The sequence below is a fragment of the Phodopus roborovskii genome, unplaced genomic scaffold (assembly GCF_943737965.1).
Source record: "Phodopus roborovskii unplaced genomic scaffold, PHOROB, whole genome shotgun sequence".
Classification (NCBI taxonomy): Eukaryota; Metazoa; Chordata; class Mammalia; order Rodentia; family Cricetidae; genus Phodopus; species Phodopus roborovskii.
The window spans coordinates 6,812,704-6,825,003 of record NW_026126599.1 but is presented as its reverse complement, the minus strand read 5'-3'; the positions used below and the strand labels follow the sequence as shown (position 1 = coordinate 6,825,003).

At 47.8% G+C, this 12,300-nt stretch overlaps 1 protein-coding gene across 12 annotated transcripts in view; it reads right to left on the bottom strand.

Annotated features, from left to right (window-relative positions):
- The window catches only part of Trrap (transformation/transcription domain associated protein), a 95,217-nt gene that overhangs the window by 32,506 nt on the left and 50,411 nt on the right, over window positions 1-12,300 (bottom strand). For all 12 annotated transcript variants that reach the window (XM_051205433.1, XM_051205439.1, XM_051205437.1 and 9 more), the window contains 11 exons: window positions 11,966-12,164; window positions 11,422-11,550; window positions 10,790-11,056; window positions 9,478-9,684; window positions 9,187-9,345; window positions 8,952-9,083; window positions 7,256-7,366; window positions 5,864-6,010; window positions 4,319-4,532; window positions 3,589-3,714; window positions 576-722 (listed from right to left, as the gene is read on the bottom strand). In XM_051205433.1, the coding sequence (XP_051061390.1) occupies window positions 576-722; window positions 3,589-3,714; window positions 4,319-4,532; window positions 5,864-6,010; window positions 7,256-7,366; window positions 8,952-9,083; window positions 9,187-9,345; window positions 9,478-9,684; window positions 10,790-11,056; window positions 11,422-11,550; window positions 11,966-12,164 (1,838 nt within the window). The remainder of the gene's footprint in view (window positions 1-575; window positions 723-3,588; window positions 3,715-4,318; window positions 4,533-5,863; window positions 6,011-7,255; window positions 7,367-8,951; window positions 9,084-9,186; window positions 9,346-9,477; window positions 9,685-10,789; window positions 11,057-11,421; window positions 11,551-11,965; window positions 12,165-12,300) is intronic.

Genomic DNA, 12,300 nt, shown 5'->3' with positions numbered 1-12,300 from the left:
ACAAGTGTTTTCACTCTTAAGCCTTTTCTCCAGCAACTGAAGCAATGCCACTTCTTTCTGGCTGCATCCTGCAAAGTGCCCTCTAGCATCCCCGATCACAAGAAGGGGGTGGGGTGACAGAGGTGATGGGGCCGGTGTGGGACCCCAGCCTCTCCACATCCTACCTGAAGCTACCTGGCACTGGGGTCCTGGGGAGCCTCCAGCAGCCATGAAAAACACAACACACTGCTAACTCCCACCACCCAGTCAGTAGGAGTCTTGGCTCTGTTCAGGAACCTGACCTCTCTCTTTCTTCAGAAATGGCAGCTGTGTCATAAAGCCCTCTGATAACTCAGTGGCTGTGGTGAAGGCCCTCACGGACTCACCACTTTCAGCTGCTTTTCATTCTTACATTCACAATCTTAAACTAGATTTTCGGCCTAAGCCATGTTTTGACTTTAAACCTGTTACAAGAGTCTAGCATCACAACTTCACATTAACCCATGGTCACGGTAGTGTTCTAACACGCGGCCTGCACTGCCCTGATGACCCACGAAGTCGGTGGAGAAAGAACCCCAGGCCCATCCCGCTGTCACCTGCAGTTGCTTCGGTGCTTCCGGATGCTGCCTGGGGATTCAAATGCTCTCGGACCATCTTCTGGAGGGAGCGCATGAAGACAGAAATCAGCCTGTCGATGTAGCTTGGGTTGTTGCAACAGGCCGACTTGAGGATCATGAGTGTCCCTGCAGTGCAGAACAGCAGTTATTTTACGAAGTGACAACTGTACTGGGCAGACAGCTCCATCAGTACAGGGCTTGCCTAGCAAGCCCAAGGACCCAAGTTGGAGACCCTAAAGCCAGAAAAGGTGACGAGCAATTGTAAACCCAGCATTGCAGAGGCAGAAGACAGGTGGGTCCTGGACCTCTCTCTCTCTCTCTCTCTCTCTCTCTCTCTCTCTCTCTCTCTCTCTCTCTCTCTCTCTCTCTCTCACACACACACACACACACACCCAACCCCCACACAAATTAAGTAACAAAAGTATGTTTTTAAATTTATCAACTCTACCAGCCCTGGGAGTTCCTCCCTGCAGTACACTGTCCATATTCTGAAGCATGAATTGTGAACCTGATTCTTAACTTTTTTGACACTACCCTACAGAGCTGACACCTGTGCTTCAATACAAAATATTCTTCCCTTCGTGTTAGATCTGAATTTTAGGCTTTGACAAATTATCCTCAGTAAAGCTTTTTATCCCATGATGTTTAGGACAGGAAGAAAATTCTTAGGAAGAAAAAAGTCTAGGGTATCTGACCATGAAAGCTTTTGGATTTTATTTCATGCTGCTATAAAAATTGCCCAAGATCAGAACGGGAACACCAAGTGTCTGTCAAGAACTAATCTTTCACTAGTCAGGTCTTTAATATCACCTTGACCTTGAGAGAACTTGAACTCTACTCCTGGGTCACATCACAGACCCATCAGAGAACATTTATAGGCGCCGCATCCCAAGTGTGGACAATTTTAGGATGCTCTTGTTAAAATGTGGTTCTGCATAGCAGCCATTGTACAGCCAGTCTGATTTAAGCCAGGTAACTGAGTCCAGCATGCAAATGGGATGTGTAGGGGCAGGAGAAATGGCTCAGTGGTTAGAGCACTGGCTGCTCTTCCAGAGCACCCAGGTTCTACTTGTGTGACATCTTACAACTATCTGTAACTCCAGTTCCTGGGAATCTGGCACCCTCACACAGACATATGGGCAGGCAAAACACCAATGCACATAAAAATACGTAGTAAAAAAAAAACAAAAACAAAAACGAATGAAAAGAAATTGGGATGTGTCCCATTCTGCTCTCCTCTAAGGACATAACAGTGACAGAGCTAAGTCCACAGACAAGGAGGAGCTTGGCATGGCCAGTACCTCAGGCCCACCTCACCATGTGCCATACCAGTCTGTAGTCACCTACAGAGGAGGGAGGCAGGGCCCATGGCGGTCACCCTACAGAGGGAGGCAGGGCCCATGGCGGTCACCCTACAGAGGGAGGCAGGGCCCATGGCGGTCACCCGATAGAGGGAGGCAGGGCCCATGGGGGTCACCTACAGAGGGAGGCAGGGCCCATGGGGGTCACCCTACAGAGGGAGACAGGGCCCATGGCGGTCACCCGATAGAGGGAGACAGGGCCCATGGGGGTCACCCTACAGAGGGAGGCAGGGCCCATGGGGGTCACCCTACAGAGGGAGGCAGGGCACATGGGGGTCACCTACAGAGGGAGGCAGGGCACATGGGGGTCACCCTACAGAGGGAGGCAGGGCACATGGGGGTCACCCTACAGAGGGAGGCAGGGCCCATGGCGGTCACCCTACAGAGGGAGGCAGGGCCCATGGCGGTCACCCTAATGAGGAACCTTTGGGCACCTTGGAGAATGAACAAGCAGAGATCTTCCTTTACCCTGCAATAGGAGCCATAACATACAAGATGGCCCCACTTAAAGTCACAAGAGCCAATCAGCTGGCTCTAGAGCAGCCCGGTAGGAATAGGAAGACAGACTAATTGAACCAAATACACCTGGGTCCCGAAGTTCAGAGAGAAACAGCCAGTTTTGGAAAGCAATAGATAGATTTTTGTGAAATTAATGACTAAAATTATTCAGAACACAGGCACAGACACAAGTATTTTCATAGCTAGGGTGGTTTACAGATGTTCTTACTTACAGGAAACAATAAACAGGGAAGGGAAAGACAGCTCAAGGGTTAAGAGTACATACTGGTCGTGGAAGATTTGGGGTGGTTCTTAGAACCACTGTTGGGAAGCTGGGAAGCCACCTGTAGCTCTAGCTTCAGGGGAATCTGATGCCTCTAGCCTCCTTGGGTACCCTGTACTCACATATACACATGCATAAACATAATTAAAAATAAAAATAAGGCTAGGCAGTGGTGACACACTCCTTTGATTCCAGCACTCAGGAGGCAGAGGCAGGCAGATCTACAGAATGAGTTCCAGGATAGCCATAGTTATAGAAAGAAACTTTGTTTTAGAAAGAAAAGGGGGGGGGGGACCCAACTCACCTCTAAAAATTAAGTAAAAAGAGAAAATGATACATGCCAACCTATTAGTACTTAATACTAATGAATGGAGAGGCTTATAGGTAACTTAGTTTAAATGAAAATATTGATTTACCAAGTTTATACAATGACAATATGATAGGGAAAACATTTATGGTGCCAATTCAATTCTAAGCTAAATGAGAACTAGAGTGATAAGGGGCAGGCGGGTAGTCACTGGACTTGTGGGGATCCAGCTGCCCTGATTATCTAAGGCTGTCTCTCTCAGACAAGGACAAGTCTTGTGAATGGCTGACCAGGCCGTGGACACAGCCCAGGAGGCAGTGAGTCTCCCTCCCACCAGTGCACAGGCAACTCCCGTCAAACCAAGTGTGCACTTGGGCAGAGCAAACAAAAGACTCAGAGAAAGCGCGAGTGCTGGACACAATGCAGAACTCCAAAACAGCCCATCAGCCCAAAACCCTTCCCAGGAACTCCCAAGACAGCTGTCCAGGGAGCAGAGACCACAGGCCATGTAAACCACTGCTGGGCAAACCACAAGGTACTCACCAAAGAGCTGGGAGGGATTCGCATTGGTGGCTTTCTCATAGTTAGTGAGTCCTTCGTAGATGACCTTCCCTACGGCTGCATAGAGACACTCCAGCTCTTCATACTTGGAGGCTACACTCGAAGTGCCTGAAACGGAAGTGAGGCAGGGAGCTGGGCTCAGGGCTTTTAGGCCACACAGCCCCCAAGATCAAGCTCTAGCTGGAGTGTGCAGCACAGTGCCCTTCCTTCCACCTCAGGACACTGTGCTTCTCATTGTTACACCAACGAGGACAACTCTCATCCTGACCGCTCTAGTACCCTCAGTCAGAACACACACTATCTCAAGTTGCCAATTATTCAACATTTGTCATGATACTTTAGTCCAACTTCCCTTAAATACCTGGAAAAAAATCCAACAGATGAAGAAATAAGTTCAAAACAGAAACAAAACAGCATATTACCATTAAGTTTTCACGTCAAATGTTTTAAAAAAGAGATTGAGAGGCTGGTGATGGTGGCGCACGCCTTTGATCCCAGCACTCAGGAGGCAGAGAAGGTGAGTCTCTGAGACTTCAAGACTAGCCTGAGCTACATAGCGAGATCCCCATCTCAAAAACGAAACAAAAAGTAATGTCAGGAGTACAACAAAATGGGAAAACAATGTTCAAACTACAGGATGAGGACTCTCAAGCAACAGACCCGGGGTCGACCGGTCTCCTGAAAGGAGAGGCGTGGGAGAGGGGTTGCTTACTTGGCTCTGTAGGGAAAATGCTCATCAGGCGAGAGAGGAGGCTGTGGACGGCTCGCAGCACTTTGGTGTTCCCACAAGTCATGCAAGCTGCAATGCCCCGCTGCAGGGGCTTGAAGCTGCTGAGGATGGCTGGCGACTGCAGCACAGTTAGCAAGAAGTTCAGCACTTCCAACCCTGTGCAGATATTGCCATAGTTCACCTGGTTTGGCTGCTCCTGCAATGGGAAAACAGGCCACTCTCAGGTGAGGTTAAGTGGATGTCATCAAGTATGTGGAAAAAGTAGAAAGCCAGTGAGAATTGAACATGGGTAATGCTGTCACAGCATGTGACCACCATGCACAGTGGGACTTTTATAAGGCTGGGTCCCCTAGAATGTGATGTAAAAATTTAGCTAAACCTCTTTAAGAGGTCATTAAGATATTGGTATTCAATACTAAATATCACTTAAGTCACTAAAATTTGGACTAAAATGAAAAGGAAACTGCAGAATGCTTCTGTTGGCCTATTTACTTAAAATACAAAAACAAAACAAAACAAAAACTGTCCCAAGAGACATGTTTTCCAAACTGCATCATGTAACCAATGTACCAATGTCATTAAAAATAAAAACTGTTTGTAGAAAGCATAGGCACAGCTTCTAGAAACTTCCAACCCTGTGGCTTACACACATTATCATGTGTGTACAACAGTGAGGGCAGGTCCCAGCAGTTACCTAGGAACACAGCAATGGTGTCCCGGAAGTGAGCTGTAACAGCTGGCCCTGACAGGAAAGATAGTTACTTTTTCAAAGGGCAATGAGGACTTCAGGCAACCAGTAAGAACCAGGCCTTTGGTTTGCAGCATGAGGCCCTGGTAGCCTTTTAAACCTAAGACAGCAGTGTTCTAATTCTTTGTAGAACCAAACAGCAGGCAGCTATGCTGGGCCTTAAGTTCAAGAGTGAAAGTTTTCCAATTCCAGCAAACAACTATATAAAGAGAACCTGACATGGCAATGGCATGGACCAGGCTTTTGCTGCCATCAGAAAACCCAAAAATAAAGGTTTCCAAGAAAAGAAGCCACAGAGACAACCAGGAAGGGAACCAACTCATCAGCTGCCTATGCAGGGCTTAGTTTATTGAGAAAATGCTTTACAAATCCTAGCTCATTGTAAAGAATATTATGTTAGTCAACCACAACAGTTTATACCAAGCCAGCTACGTCAATGTAAGACATGCAGAGGAGGGAGGAAGTGGGGGAGAGGGAGGGATGGGTGGATGGAGGGAGGGAGGGAGGGAGGGAGGGAGGGAAAGAGGAAGGGAGGGAGAGAGGAAGGGAAGGAAAGAAATGAAGGAAGATGTATTTGAAATATGAAAGACATTACTGATCTAGTAAGCACTCTGGGCTTACTGAGAACAGAAGGTCAAAGCCATGTTCATCAAGACACAAGACAGAGCGGAAGACGCCACAGAGTGGGCACATATCAAAGCTTGAGTTTTAGACTCAGGCCCAGAAGAGAGATCCATACCAAGCCAGGTGACAGCATCGACTGACACCCCCACACCTACCACAGTCATCAACAGCTTGTCAAACCACTGCAGCTTGAGCTCTGACTTGCACCACATATCTGGCCGTAAAGCAGTCTTGAGAAGATTCACACAGCGGCGAGAGAGCACCTCTCCGGGCGACCCTGCAGTGTTGGTGTTGTCGTTGACCTACAAAAATGCCAAGTGGTTGGTCACCGGAACACCGGCTTACAGGTACAGGAAGAACAGGGACTGTTTCCCCAAAAGTCTCTGCACCAATGCAATTTCCACCACCTGGCTTTCTTTCTGCCTCTGGGTCTCTTCAGGCACACACTCCTCTGCAGTAACTGAGAGCAGGGCCCCTACTTCCCGAAGAGGGATACCTGCACACAGAACCCCTCACACTGCAAGGAAAAAGGGATCTTCTGGTTGGACAGCTCAGGATTCTTCACAATTCATAGCACTCTCCAGTATTTCACAAAATACTGTATTCTCTTTGACAGTTTTAAGGAACGAGGAACCCAGGCCTAAATTAAGGGGGAAAAAAAAAAAAACTAATTTTTTTGGAGACTATGTGTCTGAGTGTTTTGCCTGCATGTATGTCAGTCTACCACGGACATGCCAGGTGCCTGCAAAGGCCAGGAGAGGGTGATGAATCCTCTGGAACTGGAGCTACAGATGATGAACCACATGTGGGTGCTGAGAATCAAAGCAGGTCCTAAGGTGTAGACAGTACTCTTAACTATTGAGCCATGTCTATAGCACGACTACCCCCAATTTTTTTTCTAAGAAAATTTTCATTTACATTAGATTTTGGGGGAGAAAAATGATGTTTCAGAAATAGATTCACGGGAAACTCGGTGAGAACATAAATACTGATATGATCAGTGAGCCCAAGCTATAGTCACTGCTATAAATAATTGCAAACTTCACAGATCCCTGCAGACTAGTCGACTGAATGCCACGAACCATGTACCATGTCCCACTTGATACAGCACAGAAAACAAGGAAGTGGAGTAACTGGTCAAGATCCCTTAACTACACCAAGGTGCTGCAAACTATAAGATTCAGTGGGATGGGGTGGCTGGGCACTAAGGGTGCCTGAATTCCCATGTGATGGAAAGAGAACTGACTCCCACACATTGTCCTGTGACTTCTATGTGACTTATCAAATAGATGATAATTTTCCCCCCAAATCATGCCATTATTTCATTACCACAGACATGCCTACCAACAGAGAGACACAGGCAGCCAAGTGTGGCCTACACCTGTAATTCCAGCATTCAGAAGGTCCAAGTGGGAGGCCAGCCTGAGGTACATAGTAAACTACAGAAACATAAGCCAGGCATAATAAAAGGACAACAGGGCATAAGGTGGCAGACTTGCTCTCAGACCTGGTCACAGACACCATGCTGCAGGGTCACAGTCCCATACCTGGCAAGCCACTCGGATGAGGAAGTTCACCACGGTGTCCGTGTGCTGCTTGTCAATGGGCTTGGCAAGAAGAGAGTCAGCTCCTGGCAGTGACTGGCTCCTCCCGAACACCTAGAAAAGGACCGTCCTTTAACGTGGAAGGTACCCCACAGAAAGCATCTCCCACGGGTTGCTGACTCATCCCGCCAGCTAACAAGTACAGGCACTTCCCAGATTCTGGGCATGAAGGAGTACACAGTTCTGGCAGGGGCACATGACCTAATGCACTAACTGGCAGTGAGGAGCGATGGTTCGTGTGACAGACAATCAGAGAGAAAGAACATGGCCATGAAAAGATGGGAGTCCCTGAGAAGAGGCCGGAGGCAGGGAAGAAACTGACTCTCAGTAGAAGCATTAGAGCCAGCAGACGGGGTAGAGTAGGCTTGGAGTTTGTGCACTGCAGGAAGACCTGTGCGAGGGCACAGTGAAGGAGGTATGCCACCAGCAGGGCTCTGTAAAGGACCAGCAAGGCATTTTTATTTTAAATGATCCAATATTCATAAGGTAGTTGCAAAAATAGTACAGAAGCCCGACACACCCTTTACCTTGCTTCCCCTCATTTAAGGTAAAAAGAAAGGCTTTTGGTATTCTGCTCTGTGAAGAGCACTATCACCAGCGAGGGAAATGGAAGCAGCCATTGGAAGAGGGAGGGAGCTGCAGAACCTAACCGATGGTAGATGGTATAGGTGATGGATGCTGGGGGAGAAGGAAACAGGCAAGGCAGGAATGGGCCCAGGTCTCCACACTTGGGAGTCCTGGGCAGTTGTGGAAACACCTAAGCAGGTAGACAAGTAAGAGTTGGAGAAAGTGCTGTCAACCAGGCCAGTGCTCCAAGCCAGATACCAACCATGAGTAAAGGGGTGATGGCCAAGACCCTCTAGAAGGCTGCTCTCAAATAAATAAATAAATAAATAAATAAATAAATAAATAAATAAAAATAAAATAGGGGAGTTGTCTTTTTAAAAAACAATAAAGTGATCAGGCAGTGGTGGCGCTCACCTTTGATCCAAGCACTAAAGAGGCAGGGACAGGCAGATCTCTGTGAGTTCAAGGCCAGATTGGTCTACAGACCAAGTTCCTGGACAACCAGGGCTACACAGAGGAACCCTGTCTTGAAAGTGGACATATATTCTCAACATTTCACTTCAAAGAGTTGTTTTTTAGTTTTTAGTTTGCTATGAGCAGGACTCAGGGCCTTACACACGCTGGGCAAGCTCTCTCTAGTCAGCCACACCTCCAGTCCTTCCCTGGGGGATTCTAGGAAGATGTTCTATTCCTGAGACACGCCCCGGCCCCTCACTGGGGGAGCCTAGGCAGGTGCTTTACTGCTGAGCTCACCTCTAGCCTTACTGCTGGATTCTAAGCAAGTACTCCATCACCAGGCCATGTTCACAGCCCCTTGCTGGTGGGAGTCTAGGCTGTGCCACAACCCAGCTTCCTCTTGTAGACTTTATTGCAAATAACTAGCAGACCTCTGATAGCACTACTAAGCCACTGAAGAAGAGAGTCAGGAAATGAGAAAGACCTCCAGTGAATGCCATGCCCTAGGCCACCCCTAGTTCCCAGCTGCCTCTTGAGCAGTTGGCCCAAGAATGCTCAAAATTCATAAAATTTATGCGGAGTCTCAAGAGAACAGAAGGAAAGCACAAGTTCTTACTGTACTGATGGTCCCGGTGGCTGCCCTGAAGCGTTTCACCTCCTGTGCAGAATCTACAGACAGTCCTCTCTTAATGGACGATACAGAGTTGACGCCCTCTCCACTGGAGTTCGGGTCCATGTCAGAATCCGGCTGAAAAAAAAAAAAACACCCAAGAACACCAATTTTATTGCCTGACATCCAAGAGATGTATAAGGAGCCAGTGGGAGATGACAGCAGAGGTTGACAGTCCTACCTGCTGGTCCTTGATCCTCTGCAGTTCCCACTTGATAACAACCTCAGACAGGTCCACAGCCAGCCGCCTCTGCTCAATGGTGACACTGGGTGTGAAGCCCAGCCTCTGCATGGCACTGACCATGTGCTGTACCAAGTGGTGCCGCACCGGGTAGTACACCTGCAGACACAGGGGCCGACACCTCCTTAGCTTTTACTAAAAGGCGAGTGGCCACCCTTATTACAGACAGAGTAGCGGCTCGAAGCCAGCATCTGAGACTGCACCACACACATCTGCTGTCCCTTTACATACTTTAAAGTGCTGCACTATGAGGTGAAGAATGTGCACCAGCTGTGGGACCGTGTGGCCCTCCTCCACAATGATCTTCCTGGTCCAGTGCGTCAGCATCTGGTGTCCATCCTCCATGCGGGCTGGAACTGCTGGGGTCAGAATAGCCATGGCTTGTCTCACAATCGCTCGGGCTTCCATTGCATGAGCCTTGAGAAGACTGTGGAAAACCTAGAAAAACAAATGCAAGTTCCAGGGGATCTGATGCCTCTTCTGTTCCCTGTGTACACTGTACCCAAATGGTGTATGTGTGTAGGTTTGTACATGCATATATAGGAAAACACATATGCATATATACCATATACACACACACCCACATACATACATGCAGGTCAAACTCTCACCTACATAAATTATTTTTAGGATTGTTTTCACAGGAAGGTCAGAATTAGAAGCCCACAAGATGACTTAGCACATTAAGGGCCACATACGACCAGAGTTTAATCCCTACAATCTACACAAAGATAAAGAAATCAACTCTTGACGTTATTTTCTGACTAGCAGGTGTGCTGTAGCATATAAACATCCCCACATATTTCTCTTCCCCTCTCTAACACATACACATAAACAACCAAGTAAAATAAACAATTCCAAAGAACCAGGAAGCTTAATGCTACAAACTAGGTTGCCCAGGGGAATGTAAGCCAGAAGGTAAAGGAACACGGGACTGAGCAACAAGGGAGGAATAAACATCCCAGGATGGGTGTACACACTACAGAGTTTGTCTTTAATGCCCTGTCAGTTCTTCAATGTGAAAAAACACACACTAACACAGATTTTCAGTGTGATAAACACACACTAACCAAGGACGCCACTGTGGTTGGAAACACTGGAGATGCTCCAGCAGAGAGCCATCCTTGGATGTGCACTGTGCAACCACCTTCCCCATTCACAGCGATTCCTTCACTCAAACTGAAGTCTGTCCCTGTTACACAGTGGCTTCCACTCGGTGGCAGAGTTGGGGGAGAAGGGGAGAGCTGTAGCAGGAGGATCACAGCAAGTTCCAGGACAGCCTGGGCTAGGGTTAGAACCTATCCTCATGAACTTCTGGGTTGTCCTCAGTTCCTGTCATCCTCAACTATTTTTCTCTACAAGTCTGAGAATCGAATAGTAATAGTTCGTTTATATAAGTTGGGAATGGGTGCCTCCCGCCTTCTTTTTTAGTGGCTTTGGGGAAAGACAACAGGAAAGGAGCAGATGAGTCTGTTTACACAGCAAGGAGTACCCATCGGGGAACAGATAAGAACATGAGACAAAAGGGAGCCCTGTGAGGCACCTGGAGGACGATTTTCTTATGTATGGCGAATTTGGCAATGATGTGTGCCAGCAGCAGGTGTCCACTGTATTTGCAGGCAGGGTCCACACAAGCCTTGGAGAGGAGACAGGGCCACGCGAAGGTCATCAGACGGCGCAGCTTGCTGTTGCGGTTCTTGTTGTTGTCATGGATGTGGTGGGGGGCATGCTCCACCAGCAACGTGGCATACTGCAGGAGGTAGATCCGCAGGGAATCCAGCATATCTGCTTGTTTCTCAGGGTCCAGGACCTGACACCAAAGCAGGAACTCATCTTTAGATTTTAATTATGATCATATACAAGTCTGAACCTTAAAAATATTCTTTTGGGGACTTGAGGGATGGCTCAATGGATAAAAACACTCGATGCCGAGGCTTACAACCTTGGTTCAAGTCCCATAAACCACAACTCGAACCCCCTCAAATTGTCCTCTGACTTCTATTTCTATGCATGCGTGCATGCGCAGACACACATGGATACAGAAACACATGACACAGACAAACACACGTGAGGTGAGCCGCAAGGAAAGTCTTATTCCCATAAGCCCTACCACAGGCATACACATTCACCCATCTGCAAGGGCAAGCCACACAGAGGTGCTCCTGGGGACGCCACCTTAGTTATAAACACACTGGTAATGCTCTCTGGGTTGTCTCCTTCTGGGTTAGGAGGTCCTAAGAGCTGTTCTCCTTCCCCCTTCTCAAAGCTGTACAAGAAAGCAGGATTCAGGATGTGCTGCAGAACCTAGGGGAAGAAAAAACATGAAGCAGAATAGAGCTGTGCAAACTTTCTGGGGGAGGTGGGGAGTGGGGTGGGTAAAGCAGCAGCATCTTGCACCATCAAGGTAGGACTTGATCAAGACAGAAATTGCTCATCTTGACTTCTGGCCAAATGGCAACTGCCAGAGGCAGCCTGAAACTTCAGGAAGAGTGCCAGTCTCAGCCTGGCTTTCTCTTCTCCCTTCAGACAAGTTATTTCTGAACACATGGAAAGGAACACTGGTTCATGGCAGGACCTTCCCTGTGTTGTTCAGCAACAGCACTCAGACAGGCCCACTACATGAGCATCTGCAGAGCTGTGGCTCATCAGGAATAGATCCCAGGCTCCCTAGGAAGAGCCCCAGTACCCACTGCCACCTCCCATTAATGATGGGACTCACCTTTGCTTTCAGTTCATCTCCAAAGTTGGGGTCATTAAACTCTACAAAGCGGAAAAAGAGAGCTCGCTTTTGAGCAATGCTGTAATTTTTGGGGATCTCTTCTTCCATATATTCTTTCAAGAAGGTCATATTGCAGAGGAAGCGACCAGTGAAGGCTCGGAGTAACTGAAACAGCAGCTCTATGTCTCCATAGTTCCTTCTGAAGGGCCAGGACAGAGAAGAAGTTAACTTGAGACTAATTCTGTAACTAACTACACAGAACAGAGATTTGCACCTTTTCCCTTTCTTTTTCCATTTTTCACCTGTGTGACATGCATGTGCACATGCATGATTTT